At 42.4% G+C, this 24,107-nt stretch overlaps 1 protein-coding gene across 1 annotated transcript in view; it reads left to right on the forward strand.

The window, feature by feature from the left end:
• Positions 1-24,107, forward strand: part of PDE11A (phosphodiesterase 11A) — a 425,952-nt gene that overhangs the window by 263,889 nt on the left and 137,956 nt on the right. Inside the window, exon 10 of the mRNA XM_068968072.1 lies at positions 18,238-18,288. Coding sequence (XP_068824173.1) covers positions 18,238-18,288 — 51 coding nt within the window. The remainder of the gene's footprint in view (positions 1-18,237; positions 18,289-24,107) is intronic.

Here is a 24,107-nt window from a genome sequence, read left to right on the forward strand (position 1 = left end):
GCTGCAGTCCATGGGGTCACTAAGAGTCAGACACAACTGAGCAACTTCACTTTCACTTTTCACTTTCATGCATTGGAGAAGGAAATGGCAACCCACTCCAGTGTTCTTGCCTGGAGAATTCCAGGGACGGGAGCCTGGTGGGCTGCCGTCTCTGGGGTTTCACAGAGTCGGACACGACTGAAGTGACTTAGCAGCAGCAACCGCAGCCAAGAACTCACTTAACCCTGAGGTATATACATCCATATCTCATACAGTACATACTGTTTAATGACTCATGAAAACAACACGGCCTAGACAACATGTGAATTTCATAAGCCGTGGGACAATACTTCAAGTAATTTCAGTGTAGTAGAGGATAGGGACAGGTGCAGAGTGGTTGTCGTACAGGGTGATGAGCCCAGCCGAGGCTGAAAAGCACGGAGGGGGCATTTCTAAGGCAGAGAGTTCAGTTGTTGCTGCTTTGCAGAGAAGGTAACTTCTGAGTGACAGGTGTCAAGGAGCTCTACAGTTTTGAAAGACAACTCGCAGGAGCACTCCAGGCAGAAGGAGGCCTGTGGCAGAAGCAGGGAGGGCTGAGGGGGTGCTGTGCAGGCTGTCTCAGTGCACACCTGGTCAGAGGCAGGGCCTGAGGCTGCAGAAGTAGCAGGGATCGGATCACCAAGATGCCTGTGTTGCTGGAAGGAACTGGAACTTGATTGTGAAGGCTGTGGAGAATCGTTGGAGGAGTTTCAGCGAGAGAGAAACATGATCAGCTTGACATTTCAGAGGGATCATTCTGGCATCTGCAAGAGAAAATTCATCTCAGTACTTCATAGTCATCGTACCTTGTTTTTTAATGGAAAGTTGACCATGTTTTCATTTTATTTTCTATCCAGTGATATTTGGTGGTTTTCCAAAATCAAATCCATGCTCAAATGATTTGCCATCTCTGTTGTCTCAGGAGCGTGCTTTGGAATCCTGGACAAGGGCTCCCAGACACAGCAGGAGGTTTGCATAGTCCCCATGCATGGTAACCCCTTCCGGCTTATTTGCTTAAACACTTTTTCTCTCATTAATTTACATTCTTACTCTTTCTCCTCCTTTGGTTGTTATTCTTTGGTACTTTTTATAATGCTACCTGCATTAAATGCCAAATGTCAGGCACTCTATTAAGTTATATGTGTATTTCATTTCAGTTCAGTTCAGTTCAGTCATTCAGTTGTATCCAACTCTTTGCAACCCCATGAATTGCAGCACGCCAGGCCTCCCTGTCCATCACCAACTCCCGGAGTTCACTCAGATTCACGTCCATCGAGTCAGTGATGCCATCCAGCCATCTCATCCTCTGTCGTCCCCTTCTCCTCCTGCCCCCAATCCCTCCCAGCATCAGGGTCTTTTCCAATGAGTCAACTCTTTGCATGAGGTGGCCAAAGTACTGGAGTTTCAGCTTTAGCATCATTCCTTCCAAAGAACACCCAAGGCTGATCTCCTTTAGGATGGACTGGTTGCATCTCCTTGCAGTCCAAGGGACTCTCCAGAGTCTTCTCCAACACCACAGTTAAAAAGCATCAATTCTTCGGCACTCAGCTTTCTTCACAGTCCAACTCTCACATCCATACATGACCACAGGAAAAACCATAGCCTTGACGAGACGGAACTTTGTTGGCAAAGTAATATCTCTGCTTTTCAATATGCTATCTAGGTTGGTCATAACTTTCCTTCCAAGGAGTAAGCGTCTTTTAATTTCATGGCTGCAGTCACCATCTGCAGTGATTTTGGAGACCCCAAAAATAAAGTCTGACACTGTTTCCACCATTTCCCCATCTATTTCCCATGAAGTGTTGGGATCAGATGCCATAATCTTAGTTTTCTGAATGTTGAGCTTTAAGCCAACTTTTTCCACTCTCCTCTTTCACTTTCATCAAGAGGCTTTTTAGTTCCTCTTCACTTTCTGCCATAAGGGTGATTTCATCTGCGTATCTGAGGTTATTGATATTTCTCCCAGCAATCTTGATTCCAGCTTGTGCTTCTTCCAGCCCAGCATTTCTCATGATGTACTCTGCATAGAAGTTAAACAAGCAGGGTGACAATATACAGCCTTGACCAAATACTCATCTCAGTTAACCTTCATCAAAGCAGTATGAAGGAGACAATACCATTGTGTGCGTACACAGTCATGTCCGACTTTTTTGTGACCCCATGGACTATAGCAAGCCAGACTCCTCTGTCCATGGAATTTTCCAGGCAAGAATACTGGAGTGGAAATTGCCATTTCCTCCTGTAAGGAGTCTTTCCCACTCAGGGATCGAACCTGAATCTCCTGCATTGGCAGGTAGATTCTTTACCACTGTGTCACCAGGGAAGCTCAGACAATATCATTACTATTTGGAAAATGAGCAAACTGGGGTTCAGGAAGATTTAGAATCTTGCTGAGAGAAGTTTTATGGCTTGCTTTGCACAACTGGAAGTGGAGCCAGGGTTCAAGCTCAAGTCTGTTTCAAGGGGCTGCACTGTGCAGATTGTGCCTCCAGGTGTCCTTTAGGGACTGCCCTGTCAACTGCAGGACTGCATTGACCACTGGAGCTTTTGACCTGCGCGATGCGGGTGGGAAGAGAGTCGGAGTAAAGGGCCTTTTCACGGGTTAAGGAACACATGATGAAGAAGAGCCAGTTGATCTACAAGCTCAAGTTGAATAAAGCACCTTGGGAATGAATTGTCCTCCTCCTTTTCTGCTTCACTGAAAGTTAGGACCTTTATTTATCAGTAGGGAAACTGTTCCTTTCTGTCCTACAGTGCAGGGTCTGTGCTGAGCACCAGCAACACCGTCTTTAAGGGCCGGGTCAGTTGGCACGGGTACGCCTCAGTGGGAGAACTGCGTTCTGCAGAGGAGCAGCCCTGCCCTAGGGCCTGCTTCTCTAGTGGCATGCTGGCCTGTGAAACCAAGCTGAGTAAGCAACTGACCTTCACTCAGGCTCTCACTCAGGATCTGGGTGCTGAGTGTCTTGACAGTGCTGTAGTACAGGGAGCAGAAAGAGGCTGCCGCTTTCAAAAGGCGGCAAATCACACCCAGGAACCACCCGCTGGCTCCAAGCCCACAAAGCCTCCCTCCTCCCCTCAGCCCGCCAACTCCCTGCACTGTGCTCAGTGTGTACAAACATGTGAGCCTCCCAGCCCGCATGGTCCAGCCTCTGTCCACAGCCTGGCAAATAGCCCCCCCCCAGAGGTGCACTCAGGGGACGCCAAACCTGGGGAAGAAGCTCACGCAGGCCCTGGCAATGGGCTGGGGCCTGCGGGGTGCCTGGGGGAAATTCTGGGGTGCCTGGAGTTTAGTCTGGGTGATGCCAAGTACCTGCTACATAGTCTGGATGGACCTGTCCCCTGGACCCCAGGGACTTTTCTCCCCAGGAGGGTGGACCACAGCCCAGGAACGCCAGAGCTGAGCCCTTCACTGCATAGTCCAGACTGGGATGGCCAGGGTCTCGAGCAGTACCGTTGTCTAAGTGTCACAAAGAGGAAGACAAAGCCTGGGCACTCCCACGGTTCTGGTCCTTTCTCCTCGGGTAGAGCTCTCTTTTCCAGATTCCACAGACCTTGATCCCCACTTCTACTGTCCTGGCCCAGCTGCTGTTCTCTCTCTCCCGTCCACTCTCGTCTACCTCCAGTCCATCGTGTATAGCAACTGGGATCATGTTCTACATGTAATGGGAATCTGCTTTTCTTAGTTTAGGAATAGGCAAAACTATGTAATATACCTAGGGGGAAAATGCCTTGAAAGTAGGGGTGGTGGCCACATCTGGAGTGGAGTATCATTGAAGAAGAGTGCATAAGGGGCTGCCCAGGTCACAGTCAATCTCTTGCCCCAGACTCCTCCCTGTCTTCCCACTGAGGACAATAAAAATCCTTTATTAACTTGGAAAGCTCTGGAGGGCCTGGCCTCTACCCAGCCCTCCCTCCTCACCTCAGGTCTCCCCTGCCTCACCCACATTGCCCTCCAGGCAACTTCACCTTCCACCCAAGTACCTTGCCTCTGCCTCCTGCCCTGGCTAGTTCCTTAATATTTTCCGGGTTTGGCTTAAAGTTACCATCTCAGACAAGGCGCCCCTAACCCACTTTCCTGCCACCTTCCCACACTCTGCCCACCCCCACCCCCCCGTTGTCTCTTTCAGCATTTTGCTAGTTGACTTTATAGACATTATTTCAATGTTCATGTTTGCCTGTTTAGTGTATATCTCTACTGCTAAAGCAGAAGTTCCATTAAGACAGGAACCATGTACACAGTGCTTGGTGCAAATCAACTCAATAGATTTTTTAAAATGTATCTTATTGAAATATAGTTGATTTACAATGTTGTGTTAATTTCTGCTGTACAGCAGTGATTCAGTTATACACACACATGCATATTCTTTTTTATATTCTTTTCCACTGTGGTTTATTACAGGATGTTGAATATAGTCCCTTTTGTTATGCAGTAGGACCTTTCTGTTTATCCGAGGGATGGGATCATGAGTAGGCAACATGAGGCCACAGCTGAGGAAGATTTTTAGTCTTGAGGGCACGTGCTCCCTTCCTCCTCCCTCTGACCACTTCTTACCCTTAAAGGGGAAAAAAAGGAAAAAAGGATCCACAGACAATTGAGGTAGACAGAAATTAATGAAGCTGCTCTGAATGAGACACCGTCTTAGGATCACCCATCTCGTGTGCTGCCGTCAACTCCAAACATTCCATATATAACGGTTGACATCTGCTAATCCCAAACACCGAGTCCGTCCTTCCCGCACCCTCCTTCCCCCTCGGAACCACAAGTCTGTTCTCTGTGTCTGTGTATCTGTTTTTGTAGATACATTCCATTTGGTTCATATTTTAGATTCCACCTATTAAGCGATATTATATGGTATTTGTCTGTCTCTTTCTGACTTACTTCACTTAGTATTAATATGATAATAGCATTATTTCATTCATTTTTATAACTGAGTATCCCATTGTACATATATACCACATCTACTTTATCCATTTACCAGCTTATGGACATTTAGTGTGTTTCCATGTCTTGGCTATTATGAATAGTGCTATGAAGAGTGTAAAGATGCATGTATCTTTTTGAATTATTGGGTTTTTTGTGGATACATGCCCAGGAGTGAGATTGCTGGATCATATAGCAACCCTTGTTTTGTGGGTTTTTGAAGGAAACTCTATGCTGTTTTCCACAGTGGCTGCAACAATTTACACTCCCATCAATAGTGTAGGATGGTTCCGTTCTCCATACCCTCTCCAGTATTTATTATTTATAGAATTTTTTTTATTATGACAGCCGATATGACTGGTGTGAAGGGATACCTCATGGTGGTTTTGATTTATATTTCTCTACTAATTAGTGATGTACTCTGCATTTAAGTTAAATAAACCGGGTGACAATATACAGTCTGGACGTACTCCTTTCCCAATTTGGAACCAGTCTGTTGTTCCATGTCCAGTTCTAACTGTTGCTTCCTGACCTGCATATAGGTTTCTCAAGAGGCAGATCAGGTGGTCTGGTATTCCCATCTCTTTCAGAATTTTCCACAGTTTATTGTGATCCACACAGTCAAAGGCTTTGGCATAGTCAATAAAGCAGACATAGAAGTTTTTCTGGAATTCTCTTGCTTTTTCGATGATCCAGCGGATGTTGGCAATTTGATCTCTGGTTCTTCTGCCTTTTCTAAACCCAGCTTGAACATCAGGGAGTTCACGGTTCACGTATTGCTGAAGCCTGGCTTGGAGAATTTTGAGCATTACTTTACTAGCATGTGAGATGAGTGCAATTGTGCCGTAGTTTGGGCATTCTTTGGCATTGCCTTTCTTTGGAATTGGAATAAAAACTGACCTTTTCCAGTCCTGTGACCACTGCTGAGTTTTCCAAATTTGCTGACATATTGAGTGCAGTGCTTTCACAGCATCATCTTTTAGGATTTGAAATGGCTCAACTGGAATTCCATCACCTCCACTAGCTTTGTTTGTAGTGATGCTTCCTAAGGCCCACTTGACTTTACATTCCAGGATGTCTGGCTCTAGGTGAGTGATCACACCATCTGGTTCCAAATCGGGAAAGGAGTACATCAAGGCTGAATATTGTCACCCTGCTAATTTAACTTCTATGCAGAGTACATCATGAGAAATACTGGGCTGGATGAAGCACAAAATGGAATCAAGATTGTCGGGAGAAATATCAATAACCTCAGATACGCAGATGAAATCACCCTTATGGCAGAAAGTGAAGAAGAACTAAAAAGCCTCTTGATGAAAATGAAAGAGGAGAGGAAAAAGGTTGGCTTAAATCTCAATATTCAGAAAACTAATATCATGACATCCAGTCCCATCACTTCATGGCAAATAGATGGGGAAACAGTGGGAACAGTGGCTGATTTTTTTTGCCGGCGGGGGGCGGGGGGACTTCAAAATCACTGCGTATGGTGACTGCAGCCATGAAATTAAAAGACTCTTACTCCTTGGAAGGAGTTATGACCAACCTAGACAGCATATTTAAAAGCAGAGACATTACTTTGCCAACAAAGACCATCTAGTCAAGGCTATGGTTTTTCCAGTAGTCATGTATGGATATGAGAGTTGGACTATAAAGAAAGCTGTGTGTTGAAGAATTGATGCTTTTGAACTGTGGTGTTGGAGAAGACCCTTGAGAGTCCCTTGGACTGCAAGAAGATCCAACCAGTCCATCCTAAAGGAGATCAGTCCTGGGTGTTCATTGGAAGGACTGATGTTGAAGCTGAAACTCCAATACTTTGGCCACCTGATACAAAGAACTGACTCATTTGAAAAGACCCTGATGCTGGGAAAGATTGAGGGCAGGAGGGGAAGGGGGCGACAGAGGATGAGATGGTCGGATGGGATCACCAACTCAATGGACATGAGTTTGAGTGAACTCCGGGAGGTGGTGATGGACAGGGAGGCCTGGCGTGCTGCAGTTCATGGGGTCACCATGAGTCAGACACAACTGAGTGGCTGAATTGAACTGAACTAATTAGTGATGATGAGCATCTTTTCAAGTGCATTTTGGCCATGCTATGTCTTCCTTAGAAAAATGTCTACTTAGGTCTTCTGCCCATTTTTTTGATCCGGTTATTTGGGATTTTTGTTATTGAGTTGTATGAGCTGTTTGTATATTTTGAAAATTAAGCCCTGTCGGTCACATAATTTGCAGATATTTTCTCCCAGTCTTTTTGTTTTGTTTATGGTTTTCTTTGCTGTGCAAAAGCTTATAACTTTGATTAGGTCAAACATTTGTTTATTTTTGTTTTTATTTCTATTGCTTTGGGAGACTGATCTAAGAAAATGTTGGTAGCATTTATGCCAGAGACTGTTTTGCAAGTCTTTAATAGATACATCTTGAATGAATGGCTCATGATCTAGATACTCAACTGCTTGTATACTGTTCCCTGACTTACTCCCTCAGATCTAATCTTATCTCTGTAGCCACCAACCTTGCCCAGAAAGCTTAAAAGCTGCCCTTTTTCACTTTTACTTTTGGACTTCTCTTTCCTCCATGACATCTGTTTGCCTTTGTGGCCCCAGTCAGTTTGACAGTGACCCAAACTAGGCCTCGTCCCTTCTTACCCCTTTTGCTCTAGGGGTAGCTCCCAGCAATACCACACTGCTTCAGACATAAAGTTCTCTATGGTGTTCCTGCACAATCAATGCAGATAATCAAGGTATTTCTTCCCAGATCACCAACCATGGTGGTCTTGTTGATTATGCAAAAAACATGAGGGGAGAGGTACAGAAAATAAACATATATTCAATAACAAGCTACTTTGAAATACGGCATTAAGTGAAATCAGATTGGCATTAAGAAATGTCAGTTCCAAATATTTAAATTATAGATTTGAAAAAGCCTTGACACATATTATAGTTGTTTTAGAAGCAGAAAAAACCAATCCAAGTTGTTCAATTAGTCTGAAAGAATGCTATATTCTCTTCTTTTGCTATTAACAAATAAGAAAACAAGTAAGCAATGAGTTCATTAGAAAAACACTGGTGAAATATTAATACTCTTAATAACCTACATGATTAAAAAAACAGCCTCACTTTCACACATAACGTGGGGAGTTATGCAATTGTGAGGAAGGAACATTTATTTTGAAACAGTTATAAATTATAGTGTAATATGCATATGTATAGAGCTATATTAAATTACAGTAAGAATTAATCCAAAAAAGACTTTTGAATTTAAGTGTCAATGGCTGAGATCTTTTATGAGCGACAACTAAAAACTTTTTAAAAATTAGAATTATTGCCACATGCAACTTTCTGGAAAAAAAATAGGCTATTTCTTTCACCCTAAGGACATTGAAGTGATTGAAATGTGGTAGCTAAGCAGTTCTTAAAAGCTATGGAACTGCATTAACCCAATAATAACCTTTCAGTTGTAATAATTTTCTTCTATGGGTATCACAATGTGTTTAGTCAAATCAGTAGTGTTTAATGACCATATACTACATGTACTACATATGTTAAATATAAAGAAGGTAATAAGGTTATACTATAATCTCACTTATTTGAAGATCCTGTGTACCACACACAACTCTTTGAATACAGAAGAGAATCAGGAAAGAAGCAAAAATTGAAAAGCACCATAAAACGCATATGCTGTGGTTCATATATTAGATTCATTTGCCCTGATTTCCAAAACAATTCTAGTTCTACCTGCTGTCTGACTACCGAACCATTGTGGTAATCTTTAGAGCCCATCACCTGCTGAGCCTGCTGTAGGGTTATACCTTCCACTCCCTTTAAGTTAAATAGAGCCATGGGACTTTCTCCAGCTAGTAAAATGTGAGTGCAAAATTCAAATATTCCCTGCCTCTCAGGTAAACTGAGACTCAGTGAGTTTAGATAATTAAGGGCTAGTGGACCAGGATCATGAGCCCAGGCCATCTAATTCCAGCATCCCTGTGTTCAACCAACAAACTATACTGCTTCCCAATGCTGGTGTACTAAGTGACCACAAAGTAAGAAGACAAAACTGAATGGAAAAAAATGACCTGCTCTAAGAATGCTGTAGAAAATCCATAGAGCAATTAATCTACACAAGCAAAATCAAGTACTACTACTGACCCCTATAGACAGGGAGAAAATGAAGTCATTCTGTAAACCAGTGCAATACAGGGGATAAATTCTGATTTCTGGGCCCAGAAATGTCAAAGAGTTGACTTACATGATGACACAATTTTAAACAGGCTCTTTACCAAATTGCTTGCATAAGCCAAAGTGTTCTAAATAAATCCAATGAAACTAATTTCACAGCGTTTTTATCTCCATTGTCAATGAAATTCAGAAGTGTAAAGAAATATAGTCATGAAAGCTAACTAGCAGAGTAAAACTAAAGAAATATTTCTAAGCCTCTTAAAAATAAAGCTATTCAAATCATACTGGGATTTGGGAGAAGACCCAAACCACTTTATTTCTTTCATTTCTGCTCACTCCTCCCCTCTAATCTAGACATTTTAAACCTAGAATACATCGATGGGAATCAGAACAGTGGTTCTTACAGTGTGGCTCCCAGACAACCAGCATCAACCTCACCTGGGAACTTGTTAGAAATGCAGCTGTTAAGGTCCCACCTTAGCTGCACTGAACCAGGAATTCTCAAGGCAGACATCTCTGTTCTGATGCATGTTAACGTTTGTGACCCACTGAGCTAATGAATGACTTAAGAGGTATATGAGAATTTCTGAAGTGTAAGAATGTAGGCGAAAAATTATCTAACTTTGGCAATGGGATTCCATGGGAAGATTCTTGACAAGCCCTCCCAGGATAGTAAACATATGAGGAAATAAATTTTGACTGCCTCCAACAACCAGAGGGTATGGAAAACCATTCTCTATGAGAAAGCAATAGAATTCTGTTACTTTACATTTGAAATGGAGAAATAGGGGAGAAAAGGTGAAAAGCAAGGTTATATTGGAGAGAGTGCCTGCTGTTGTTGTTGTTCAGTTGCTAAGTCGTGGCAGACTCTCTGTAATCCCATGGACTGCAGCACGCCCTGCTTCCCTGTCCTTCACTAGCTCCCTGAGTTTGCTCAAACTCATGTCCATTGAGTCAGTGATGCCATCCAACCATCTCATCTGCTGCCGCCCCCTTCTCTGCCTGCCCTCAATCTTTTCTAGCATCAGGGTCTTTCCAAATGAGTCAGCTCTTCGCATTAGGTGGCCAAACTATTGGAGCTTCAGCTTCAGTCCTTCCAATGAATATTCAGGGTTGTTTCAGGGTTGATTTCCTTTAGGATTGACTAATTTGATCTCCTTGCTATTCTAGGGACTCTCAGGAGTCTTCTCTAGCACCACAGTTCAAAAGCATCAATTCTTTAGTGCTCAGCTTTCTTTATGGTCCAACTCTTATATCCATACACAACTTTATAGACCTCTGTTGGCAGTGACATCTCTACTTTTGTAATGTGCTGTATAACTTTGTCATAGCTTTTCTGCCAAGGAGCAAGTGTCTTTTAATTTTGTGGCTGCAATCACTGTCCACAGTGATTTTGGAGCTCAAGAAAATAAAATCTGTCACTGTTTCTGCTTTTGACCCATCTATTTGCCATGAAGTGATGGGACCACATGCCATGATCTTAGTTTTGGAATGTTGAGTTTAAGCCAGCTTTTTCACTCTCCTCTTTCACCCTCATCAAAAGTCTCTTTAGTTCCTTCCTCTTCACTCTCTGCCATTAGAGTGGTATCATCTGCATATCTGAGGTTGTTGATATTTCTCCCTGCAATCTTGATTCCAGCTTGTGATTCATCCAGCTGGATACTTAGCATGATGTACTCTGCATAGAACTCCTGCTGAGCTCTTCCTTGAAAATGAAATGAAAGTGTTAGTCGCTCAGTCATGTCCAACTCTTTGCAACTCCATGGACTGTAGCCTACCAGGCTCCTCTGTCCATGGGGTTCTCCAGGCAAGAATACTGGAGTGAGTAGCCATTCCCTTCTCCAAGGGATCTTCCGGACCCAGGGATTGAACCCGGGTCTCTTGCATTGCAGGCAGATTCTTTACCATCTGAGTCATCTTAAACCTCAACAAAGCACTGTATGAAGCACAGTGCTTCATATAACTACCAGCAATCAAATAAAACTGAGGCCTCCAATTTCCTTGTAGCTCAGTTGGGAAAGAATCTGCCTGCAGTGCAGGAGACCCAGGTTTGATTCCTGGGTCAGGAAGATCCCCTGGAGAAGGAAATGGCAACCCACTCCAGTGTTCTTGCCTGGAGAATCCTATGGACAGAGGAACCTGGCAGGCTACAGTCCATGGGGTCACAAGAGTCAGACACAATTTGGTGACAAAACCACCACCAATAAAATGTATTTGCCAGGATAGGAAAAAGAAGACCAAAATATCTATCATGATGATTTACACATAGTAGGTACACAATACATATATGCTGAGGCGAACTATGAGTGTGGCCCTTCTTTCCTGCAGGTAGTAGTTAAAAGGCAGCTGAACTGATGTCGTCTGACAATTGACTGTTTTATTACCCTAGATTCTGCAGGAATCTTTTATTCTACTTAAAATTCCAAAAGATTTTTTTTAGAATATTAAAAATATGTTTTATGACAGATATAGCCCAAAGGCTGTGATAACAGGTCACTCAGGCAGACACAGTTATTTGAAGTCATCTTTCTGAACATTTTATTCCATTAAACAGCAGACACTTTCTTAAATATTTAACAGTGGAAACTGATGACTTCTCAGTCTCCCTGCATTCATTCAGTTGCAGTGTCTTTGAAGCCTATCACCCTCTTGTTAAGAAATCCTAGAGAATGGCTCTTCACTCAGATAGCCCTTCTATTAAGTCATCCCAAGTAAATTGGCTTTTCATTCCTTGTGTTTTGCCACCTTTGGCAGAGGCCTGCTGCTGATGTCTTCCGAGCTTGTCAGAATAAAGTATTCGCAATTTTACTGCAGACCACCTTGACTCTGATACCAGTTTCTTCCAAGTGCCACCAAGTGCCGCTTTGCCCCCTGAGCTGTAAACACATCAGTAAATATTCAGGCCTCCCGAGACAACTTGTCTGGGTCCTCAGCAAGGTCTGCATTCTTTCTCCCTGTTCACTGGTTCTTTATGTTTGTACTTCTGGCAGCCAGCATTTGCAATGGTTCATTTCTCATTCCAGGAGCAAATGGCTTCCTAGGTCCGCAATAAATTAACATTCGGTACTCTCTTGTCAGAGGTTTGCCCTCTGCTACTTAGGGGCAGTTCCTGGGATTGCAAGGCAAGCATTTGGCTCTGGTGTCGAACCGCATACGGCAGAGGGCAAGGCTTGCTACCGTGGTCCTATTTCATAGCTCTGCTCAATGTTTTCCTTTTGAAATGTAGTTAATTGTCTTTTCCTGCTGTGGAAACACGACACAAAAACATGACTTCTTTCGTCTGTTGTGCATGGGCCTAGCAGTTGCTTTCTTTTACATTTTCTTGCCTCTGTTTCTTTGTTTTGCTAGGAGCAAGTTCAATCCAAAAGATAATTAAAGTTGGCAGGGTTTTGCAAATAGTGATTTATTTTTGGAACTATAGAGATTTCTTCAGTCAGAGCTCACCAATGAAACTGAGTCACTAGATTTTACTTTAAAATATTTTCAAAATGAATACAGCTACAAAGATAAAGCTATCTGAAATAGACATTTTCTTGTGAAAGTTTAATGTTTGTTAAGTGCTTTGTGGGTCAGCTGCTTACTTTTGTAAGTAAACTTTATACAAATTCTGTTTAGCTATCAAAAAAATCTTGTGAGTGTGTATGTAATGGCTAAACTCTCATAAACTAACAATGTTCTTCACAGAGAAAGTGTATATATAAGATTTGCAAATGCATCTTTTTTTCAAAACCATTACAATAAATTCATTTAAATCTTTTGTATTCTATCAAATATATTATTGCTGCTGCTAAGTTGCTTCAGTCGTGTCCAACTCTGTGCAGCCCCATAGACTGCAGCCCACCAGGCCTCTCCGTCCCTGGGATTCTCCAGGCAAGAACACTGGAGTGGGTTGCCATTTACTCAGAAATAAATAGTATCTCTAGCTCCTTGATCGGAGAAGGCAATGGCACCCCACTCCAGTACTCTTGCCTGGAAAATCCCATGGATGGAGGAGCCTGGTAAGCTGCAGTCCGTGGAGTTGCTAAGAGTCAGGCACGACTGAGCGACTTCACTTTCACTTTTCACTTTCATGCATTGGAGAAGGAAATGGCAACCCACTCCAGTGTTCTTGCCTGGAAAATCCCAGGGATGGGGGAGCCTGGTGGGCTGCCATCTACGGGGTCGCACAGAGTTGGACACGACTGAAGCGACTTAGCAGCAGCAGTAGCAGCAGCAGCTCCTTGGTATGAAATATATAGCTTAAGGGATTCTTTTAAAGTCAATGTGCTCTAGAAACATGGAGGAAACTTTAACTTATCCAAAAGGGTTTAACAACAATAGTAGCTTAAAAAATAAATTCTTTAACTTGTTTTTTTATTCTCCACCACAGAAACTTGCATGATTTTTAGTCATCAGCTGTGCCATGTGGTCACACCGGCATGTGCACACACACACACACACACACACACACACACAGATTCTCTTTGGAATATTAGTTATGCTATAAGTAATTAGGAATTACTTTGATCTGATTATATTTCCTCCAATGGCATCCATAGATTAGTCTCAGATCTTAGATTAGTGAGGTTATTTGACTTTGCTGAAAATACTCTAGACTTGAGATATTTGGTAGGTTTGCCAGAAAAAATACTGGGGAAAAAAATTCACTGGGAGGGCTTGAGTGAGGCACATGAAAAAATTTGGAATGTGGCTTAAAGTTTTTCATATTTTTTTTCCAGCCTTTTTAATTTGGAGAGAGGAGAAGTAAGGTTACTGGGTAAAAACAGAAAGACGCCCAGTTAAATTTGAACTTTAGATCAATAACAAATAATATTCTCAGTATAACTATGTCTCAAATACTGCAGACATTAGTGATTTATCTGAAATTCAAATTTGATGGGGTGTCCTGTATTTTTATTTGTTAAAACTGGCAACCCTACCTACACTGTTCAGTTTATGCACTAAGACATATTATGATTTTGTTGAGGAAAAGACATAAATTAAGGCCACTAATAATACAAGCAGAGAAGCATATGAGAAATAGATTATTTTCTTTTGAGATTATTTTCTATTGCATGATTCATTAAATATTTGCTGAGTGCCAACTAAGTATCAGACATTCTCCTAGCGACAGGATATCCTTTGGCAACCAAAACCAGATTTGATCCTTGCCTTCATGGTGCTTGCAGTCTAGAGGGGGAGGCAGGGGACGAACAAGCTAACACATAACTCCAACTGTGATAAGTGGTGTGATGGAAACAGCCTGGGAACACAGAGAGTAATGGTGAGTGAGCTGGTTTCTTAAGGCACTGACTGAAGACCTCATTGAAGAGGTAACATTTAGCCTAATTTCAGAAGGATGAAAATATCAACCAGGAGATAAGGGCATATAAGGCTCTAAGATGGAAAAGAATGTGGTATATAGAAAACCCAAAAGGAGGTGAGCATGTCCAGAGAATGCAGCACATGCGGTGTGATTTGAGAGGCCGCCGGGGGCCACATCGCGATGTTATTCTAAGTGCAACCGGAGTCGCTGATGACTGATGAGTTTTCAGCTGGAGGATGGCAAGATCTGATTTATATTTCTTGGGTATCACTCTGGCTGATGTATGCCAAAGAGATCAGGAGGGGTCAGGGTAGAAAGATTATTGTCAGGACCCAGGTAGGAGAGGATGGTGGACTGGATCTGGGTAGTGGTGGTGAAACCGGAAAGAGTCAGGATACAGAAGTGGAAATGGCATGTTGTTCCCCTGGATTCAGTGTGAGCGAAAGAGGGAGGGGAAAATCAAGGATCACCCTCAGGTTTTTCTACTCTAAATAACTGATTGGATGAAGTTTCATCATGTTGCTGGGAAGACTGGGAGAAAAAGAGATTAGTGACATCCATTTCCCATGGCTCCTGTAACGAGTTAGCACAAACTTTGTGGGTTATAACAACAGACAGAACTTTATTATCTTGAAGTTCTAGACGTCAGAAGACTGAAATGGCTCTCCTTGAGCTAAAATCAAAGTGTGAGTAGGCTGTGTTTCTTCTAGGGGAGGCTCTGGAGGACAGTCTGTTTCCTTGCCTTTTCTAGTTTCTAGAGGCTTCCTGCATTTGTGGGCTCATGTCTCCCTTCCGTCTTTAGAGTTAGCAATGGGAGAGTCGATATTTCTCATGTCACATCACTGATTCTGACTCTCCTGCTTTCTTCTTTGACTTATAAAGACTCCTGTGACTACATTAGGTTCACCTAGATAATCCAGGATCATCTTCCTATCTACAGGTTAGCTGATGAGCATCCTTAAATCCGCTGGCACCTAAATTCCCCCTTGCCATGTAACATAAATATGTGCACGTTTCAGGGACTGGGGTGTGGCCATCATGAGGGGATGAGGAGCATCATTCTATCTACTAAAGATGGGAAAATCAGTGGGCATGTTTAGGCATATTAAATTTGAGATGCTACTGAGTCAGCCAAGTTGGAAGTTAGTGATGTAAACAGCAGGATATGTGAGTTTGAAGCTCAAGGAGAGATTAGGGCTAAATTTGAAAGTTGTCAACCTACAGATGATATATAAGGTCATGAGCATGCGTGACATCACTGAAGAAGAGACTGAGTAAGTGTCTCCGTTTAGAGTTCAAGTAGAGGAGGGAGGCTAAAAGAGAACACAGAGAAAGAACAGACAGGAGTGTGGAATGACAACCAAAATAGTGTGGTGCCAAGAGGACCCTCTTCAAAAACGGCAAGAGCAATCACCTGCATTCAATGTTGCTGCGAAATACATTTGCAGAGAGATTTGATAGCAAGAAATTGAAAACCCTGATACAAGCTGTTTCAGTGAAATTATGAGGGACCAGCCAAAGCTGATGCAGTTTGAGGAGTAAATGGACGTGATCCCTGACCACAGGTGATGAGGGAAAGTCTGATGTGTCCTCACAGCCTTTGTAGATGCCCATTAGGAAGAGTGACACCTTTGATCGGAGGCTTTGCTACAGTAAGAAGCTAGGAGCTAAGCAAGGTCACTGTTGTGTATTTCTGTCTGGTCAGTGTTGCGTGGTATCTACAACGATGGTATACGTGAAAGGGGCACAGATGTTACTAGGGTCTCATTGCTGTGCTCTGTGTGTAAAGCAAATCCTGAGGGTGACTGCAACAATGACACACGATCACCTTCCTGATGCATTCCAGGAAACCCTTTAGGACCAAACTGCAGAAACTGCTTGGAAGGATAAAATCAGAGCATTCTCTAGCAGGGCGCAAGGATCTCTTGTCCTGAGGAATCTGCTTTGCTGGCTTGTTGCCCTTCTAGGGATTCTCTGAGGGGACAATGTCGCCTCCTCCTAGACTGCAGTTTACCAAAGGGCCTGCTCCTGCATGAACAAGGTACTCTTACTAGCTGATGATACATCCCTGCTCACCAACAAGAGACTGTCAGTTTCAGAAGAAAGGTATGACTTTCCTTTTCAGAGGAAAATGTGCACTGAGATTCTCTAAAGCTGTAGTTGAAGAGGGATTTAACCTTTCTCAGACTGATTTGATATTTGTATAGATTAAGGATGGAACTGGTAGCATCTGTAGACTACATGCATTGTGTTTGTGTGAGCATATGCCTCGTAACATCCAGTACTGACTCAAGGAAATGAGAGTTTATCTGTTCTGCAGAACAATAAGTCTGGAACAAGGCAGACCAGGGTCAGCTTCATTTCTCTTTCCCTCTCTGCTCTAGATCTATAACAAGGCATCTGTTTACGCTTATGGCCATAACCTCAGCGATAACAGATTTTGCTGCATGTCTAGGCCTTACAGCTGTTTTCCAGGGAAAACAAAGAAAGGATACAGGCAGACCCAACACTCCCACATATATTTCATCGATCAGAGGAATGTCACGCAGCCACCCCACATGACCACCCCTGGTGGCAGTGAGTCTGCCAATTGGGTTTTTGATTTTCAAACTCTATCAGTAAGTTAAGATGCGATGATAAAGCACAAAAGCTGATTTCTTGCTCATGTGACACAGCATCAGCAGTGTGTTGGCTATGGCTCAGCTCCATGCATCTTCTTCCCCTGGAGACCCAGGCTGAGAGGGGTAGCACCTCTCAGGGCCATGCCCTTTGCATGGTGGAGGGAAGAGAATATGGCAGAACCACATGATGGCTCTTAAAGGCTGTTCTCAAAGGTGGCACCATCACTTTCCTCCACCACCGATTGACTAACATAAATCATATACTTAGGCTGATGTCCATGAAACAGGTAAATATAATCCTCTTACAAAAAACATTGCAGGGGACTTCCCTTATAGTCCAGTGGTTAGGAATCTGCCTTCCTATGCAGGGGACATGGGTTCAATTCCTGGTCAGGAAACTAAGATCCCACATTCAACAAGGTGTGGCCAATTTAAAAGAAAATTGCAGATGATTGGGAATAACAATATACCTTTCCTAGAGAACAAAAGCAGGCAAATGAGAATAGACCAGACATGGAAGTTGAGTCAGCAAGTTACAGTGTCTACCACAGGACACACACATAGACACACACACACACATATGCACATACATAGATGTGCACACACATACATATACCTTTTGATTTATTTGCATTTCAAAGCGTTTCATGGGAGAAATATTCACACCTTGGGAACTGTGGTCTCGAGCCACATCATGTCCCTTGGGTAAAGTAACTACTTATATAAACATCCTGGTATAAAACACGTAGCCTTTAACATGGACTGTCATTCCATTCCTCATTGTAATAGATTTCACTGTAGTTGCACAGAAGATAATCTGTATCACAGATGGTTACTGGGAATTTCTCATCATACATTGAAGTGAAGTGAAGTGAAGTGAAGTCGCTCAGTCATGTCCGACTCTTTGCGACCCCATGGACTGTAGCCCACCAGGCTCCTCCATCCATGGGATTTTCCAGGCAATAGTACTGGAGGGGGTTGCCATTTCCTTCTCCAGGGGATCTTCCCGACCCAGGGATCGAACCCGGGTCTCCTGCATTGTAGACAGACGCTTTACTGTCTGAGCCACCAGGGAACCCACTATTATGTCAAGGTGGTATACTTGAACAAAGTTTAGTTTTGTGCCAGGAGAATTTCAGAAAATTAAGTCATGTCTAGTTTTTGAAGTTTTCTTTTTTTCCTTTTTTTCTGAACCAGGTGCTATCTTATCATGCAACATGTTCAAAAGCTGAAGTTGACAAGTTTAAGGTAAGGAAGCAAATAGTGTATCAAGTTAAACTTCCCAGGGCTTTTGGACCCTTTGTCTCTTGCCTCTACAACTAGTCCTGCCCACTGGATGTTGGGGAAATAGAACTGAGTAAGGCCCATTTGCATATTTCAGTTTTAGATGGGAAAATGAATTTATGTATAACTGAATGGCTCATTCCTAATCATTTAAGTGATTCAGTGTTTCTTTCTTTCCTTTTTTAAGTATGCAGGATATCAGGGGAAAAAAATCTGTGTAATATGATGAGAATCAGGATGCCTGATTTTGGCATTTGTCTTACTTCTAACTTTCTGTTCAGTTAAAATCTTAGGGTGTATATCTTCATCTGTAAAAATAAGTAAAGAGATTAGGAGAATACTCGCTACCATTTACCAACTGCTTACTATGGACCAGGTACAATACAAAGCATTCTATCTGTATTAATCTGAGTCCTATGCTCCTATGAAGTAGGTACTATTTTACAGATGAGTGAACTGAAGCACAAAGATATTGAGCAGACAGGCCAATGTCAAACGATTGTAAGGGGTACAGCCAAGCAATCTGGGCTTAGAACTGGAGTCCCCTAACCACTGTGCTACACTGCTACCCAGCAGGACCCCCTTCCAGCTCTGACATGAGCCTCAGATGTTCCTTTCCCTTTAGTCACCCCCCTTCCCTTCAAGGCAGGTCAGGATTCTTGCTCCTCTCCCTGCCCTTCTGAGTGGTCAAGACAGGGGAGTATGGGCAACCTGATTTTCCCTCCTTTGGGAAGTTTAGGTGTCTGTCTTTTTCAGAGTTTTGCGGAGGTTTGGAGAATTATCGGGCTTCCTTTGTGGCACAGCTGGTAAAGAATCCACCTACAATGTAGGAGACCTGGGTTCGATCCCTGGGTTTGGAGGATGCCCTGGAGAAGGGAAAGGCTACCCACTCCAGTATTCTGGCCTGGAGAATATCGTGGACTCTATAGTCCATGGTGTCACAAAGAATCAGACACGGCTGAGCCCTCTTTCACTTCACTTCACTTCAGAGAATTATCAGCTCAGTTACTACAATCATAAGAAAACATATGTATTTGTAGTAACACTTGATGGTGGCTACTCTTGAGCATGTCATTTGAATGTAAACGCATTCTGTCTTCCCAGGAAAAAATGGCCTGGAGACCTTTGGGCCTCAGGATTGAATCAGATTATTAGGGTTCAGTCACACTGCTTAAAAAAAGAAAACAAGGGAAGACCCTAAACTCAGAGCAGGGATGAGGGAACGGCTAGGAAAGTCAGGGAGCAACACGTGGGCAGCAGACAAAGGTGAGCTGCTTGGACTCCATTCAGGGATATGGTTTCTCATGGCTTGGAGAGATGCTTAGGAAAAGACCTGCCATGAGGACCCAGATCAAGACAGCCACGGTGCCAGTGAGGTGACAGCAGAGAACAGAGGAAACGACGGGGGAACCGAAACCACAGCAGCCAAGGTCTGCTTGCTGTGGAGATCAACAGCCTACGTGTATGAGCAGCAGCAGGGCAGGGCTTTTCATATACTTTGTTCACTGTTCCATCTCTACCACTGTTTACAGTTCTTAGAACATAGCAGCACTCAGTAAATACTTGTCAAATGCATGAATGAATGATTGAATGACTAAATCAACCCCCAAAGCTTTAGTGTTCTATAACTCAAAACAGTTATTCATTAAGAAAATGTTTAAAAATATGGTGATATATAATTATACTTTATTTATTTTTATATTTACTTTTACAGATTTTGTTGTTTTTTCTTTATTATTGAAGTATAATTACAGTTAGTTTCTGCCATATAAAAAAGTGAGTCAGCTATGTTATATTTTATATTTTATATATATTATATATGTTTTATAAGCATGCCCATCAAAAATATTAAGGCTTTTTTACTTTAATCACATTTAGTTATGTAGACATTCCATATACATATTTTACTGTTTTATATTTTTACTATTTTATAATTATCATCATTGCTAAAAGATGGAAGGGGCAAGCAGGGAGAAAAATAGCAAAGCTCATAATGGGCTAAATATGATGGCAAGAGCTATGTGATGTGACTTGTCTAGTACTGAAGCAGCCAAAATCAATAGCTGTCTACTTTCTAAAAGTCCTGCCCTATGTTCAGGCTTAACTCTTTCCTTAGAATAAGGAAAACACATCATCTTGGAATTTGCTGTGCTTTTTTATTTTTAGCTCACAAACATACTAAAAATATGAAGTATTTAAATTTGAGGGGAAAAAAGCATTCTTTCATCTTAAAATGATCCAGATTATTAACTAAACTGATTTATTCCAGATTTTTATCCTGTAAGATATTAGTGAATATTTTATTAGAATGTAATTGAGATATAGTAGATAATTTTAACTTAGTGGCTTTTCTTTCTTGAAATATAAAGTAAATACAACATTATCATAATTGGTAGCTGATATCTTATAATTGCAGCAATAACATGAAAATGTAGTGAGCTTAAAATAATCCTGCACATAGAAAAGTATTTACTGAAATTTCACACTAGAATATGTGCAACGGCAGTTTCCTAACATTGTAGCTAAATAACAGTGATTAAGTGCTTTGTTTTACAAATAAATTATGCAGATAGTAAAAATATTATAACCTGGCTACTACAATACTTTTTTTTTAATGGAGCTGCATGCTAAGTCGCTTCAGTCATGTCTGACTATTTGCAACCCTTTGGACTGTATCTCTCTGTATATGTGTATATATATACATATACATATATATATATATATATATATATATATATATATATATATATATATATTATGGGCAGGGGAGCCTGGTGGGCTGCAGTCCATGGGGTCGTGAGGAGTCGGACACGACTGAGCGACTCCACTTTCACTTTTCACTTTCATGCATTGGAGAAGGAAATGGCAACCCACTCCAGTGTTCTTGCCTGGAGAATCCCAGGGACAGGGGAGCCTGGTAGGCTGCCGTCTATGAGGTCGCACAGAGTCGGACCCGACTGAAGTGACTTAGCATATATATATACACACATAACTATAGTTATGGAGAAAAGGAGGGAGAGAAAGGAGAAATTTGAAATGTAGAATCAGAGTTATCCATGAGATTTCATACGTGGAAGAATGGCTGAGTTTCAATGTGTTGTGTTATACCCAGTTGGGACCAAGTTAGTGATCAGTGATTCAGAGATTAGGTCAGAATTTGGGGAGAAAATGGTTTCACCATCGAGTGCTAAACAGATCTGGAGGTCAAATACTCAGGTCAGACTCCAATTGCAGCCTACGATTCACCACATCTGGGATTCAGACATGTCTTAAAGACCAGTGAGATGTGGTCTGTTTACATGAGAGTCCTCTGAGTAAGAATTCTTCCTATTGGGAGCTGAGGCCATGGGCTTCAGTGTCTGGAGAATTCCAAGTTCACCATGGAGTCTGCCTCTTGGATTTGTCTCTTACTCCAGCCTACCATGGGTTCATGTTCTCAGCTAAGGACATGAGTGGACACAAAAGGCATGAACTTAATACACTGCTGCTGCTAAGTCGCGTCAGTCGTGTCCTACTCTGTGCTACCCCATAAACGGCAGCCCACCAGGCTCACCCATCCCTGGGATTCTCCAGGCAAGAGTACTAGAGTGGGTTGCCATTTCCTTCTCCAATGCATGAAAGTGAAAAGTGAAAGTGAAGTTGCTCAGTCGTGTCCAACTCTTAGTGACCCCATGGACTACAGCCTACCAGGCTCCTCCGTCCATGGGATTTTCCAGGCAAGAGTACTGGAGTGGGCTGCCATTGCCTTCTCCGGACTTGGTATAGTTTCAGTGAATTAAATGCCCCCCAAGAGCATAGGGATTCCAGAGTGTCAGTAGCACACAAAAGGATATACAGCAGCCCAGTAGAAAGAAGCATTACTATGACCAGAGGCAAGGCACCTGCCTACCAGTATGACCAGCAGAGGCTGAGGGACTCAGTGGAGACTAAGGGTCACATCTTAAGGACAAGAACCTTGAGAGATGGAGAGCCCAAAATCCTGGAGGGTGTGATACATACCATTAATCACTTTCAATTCACTGTTATCCGTACTCCTAGGTGATATGGCCTAAAGCAACACAGATTTTCTATGTGATAAACCTGCAGTGAATCTTCAGTAAGCGTTCATGCTAGGCTGGTACCACCTTACTTTTCTTTGTATCTGATCTTCTGATTTCATACTCTTCCATGTTGGGGATTTCTCTTCCTATTCTAGAATGCCATAAGGTGGGGAGCAGTGTTTTCATTTCTGCTTTGTTCTCTTAATCCTATTTCTCCGGTAGGGAAAAGTCTCCATGGGGGTGGGTGTGTGGTGGTGGGCAGGGGATGGGTTAAAGAGTGAAAACCTTTCTAGAAGTGTCCCTAGATTGTCTAACCAAAATACGTAGGTGAAACAACATATAATTGCTCATCCAACAATGTCAGAACCTAAGCCCATTTTTTGTCTTTCTGATACATCTTTTATACCTTGGGGAACAGTCCTTTCTGTAGAGCCTCCTGTGCACAAAAAAGTTTACAGAACTTCCTTGAACTAATGAGTTAAGTTCTTAAGAGTCTGATTCAGGTTATAATATTAATTTATCGTTTAAGGGTTGGTCACCCTATGCATTGCATGAGGAAACCAAGATCTAAAGAATGGTTTTTATCCTCATGAACATTACTGATCTTTCTTGAACTTGAAATAAGAAAGATGTGTCCAGAAAAATCTGTGCAGATTCTAATGCCTGTGTACTTCTGTTCTGCTCTATGCAAAGAGGAATAGTGCATAGAGACCATAATGACAATTAGATCTCCTTGAAGAGGACTGGTTTAAAGGCTTTTAATAACCTGAAGATGCCAGCTGTGATAACATAAGAAAATGAGTTTAGTACACCAATTATATGCTCCCATAATTCTATGCACTTTCCTAGGATTCCAATGCAGGCCAAATAGTTATCACTATATATGTCAGTTTACCAATTAAAATCAACTCATGGTCATCCTCATGTTATATTGCCACCCTCTATCATCCCTTCTTTCAATTCCAAACTGCAAGGGTTATGGCTACAATCAAAGCTAAACTCATTTACAGCACTGTTTAACTGCCTCAGTAATTAAACACCAATAACTCACCTTGGGTATTTGTGTTTGGACTACCTCTTGCATATTTTAAGTTTTCAATGTTATTGTCTAGGCCACAGATTAATATCCTGGTAAAATAAAGTACCGAGAATAGGTACACCCTGTGGACTTTACCTGCAAAAGTAGGAATGGCTACATCAAAAATATGTTTCCTCTGTGAAAAGAATGCCATGGGCCTGGCTGGGCAATGAGAAGGGCTGTGCTAGCCTCTTCTTTTGTTTTTTAAGTAGTCAAGTTTCAGGAGATGCGTTTGATCCATGAGATAGTCTGATGTTATAATAAGAAATTTCCGCCCTCAGAACCGTCCTTGCTGTCATGCAGGTAGATGTGTGTGTCATGGGCCTTGAGCTAGAGTCCCTGCCTGTGCAATGCGCATGCTCAGTTGCCCAGTCATGTCTGACTCTTTGCAGCCCCATGGACTGTAGCCTACCAGGCAGACTGTAGCCTGTCCATGGGATTTCCCAGGCAAGAAAACTGGAGTGGGTTGCCATTTGCTTCTCCAGGGGATCATCCCAACTCAGGGACTGAACCCTCATCTCCTGGTTGGCTGGCAGATTCTTTACCGCTGAGCCGCCGGTGAAGCCCTGCCTGCACAAAGGAGGCAGTAATTGGGACTGACCCCCACCTGGCTGGCCAGGTGCATGGGATGCTGTTTAGGAATTGAGCCTCCAGAGGGCGCACCT

Source organism: Capricornis sumatraensis, chromosome 3, assembly GCF_032405125.1.
Source record: "Capricornis sumatraensis isolate serow.1 chromosome 3, serow.2, whole genome shotgun sequence".
NCBI lineage: Eukaryota > Metazoa > Chordata > Mammalia > Artiodactyla > Bovidae > Capricornis > Capricornis sumatraensis.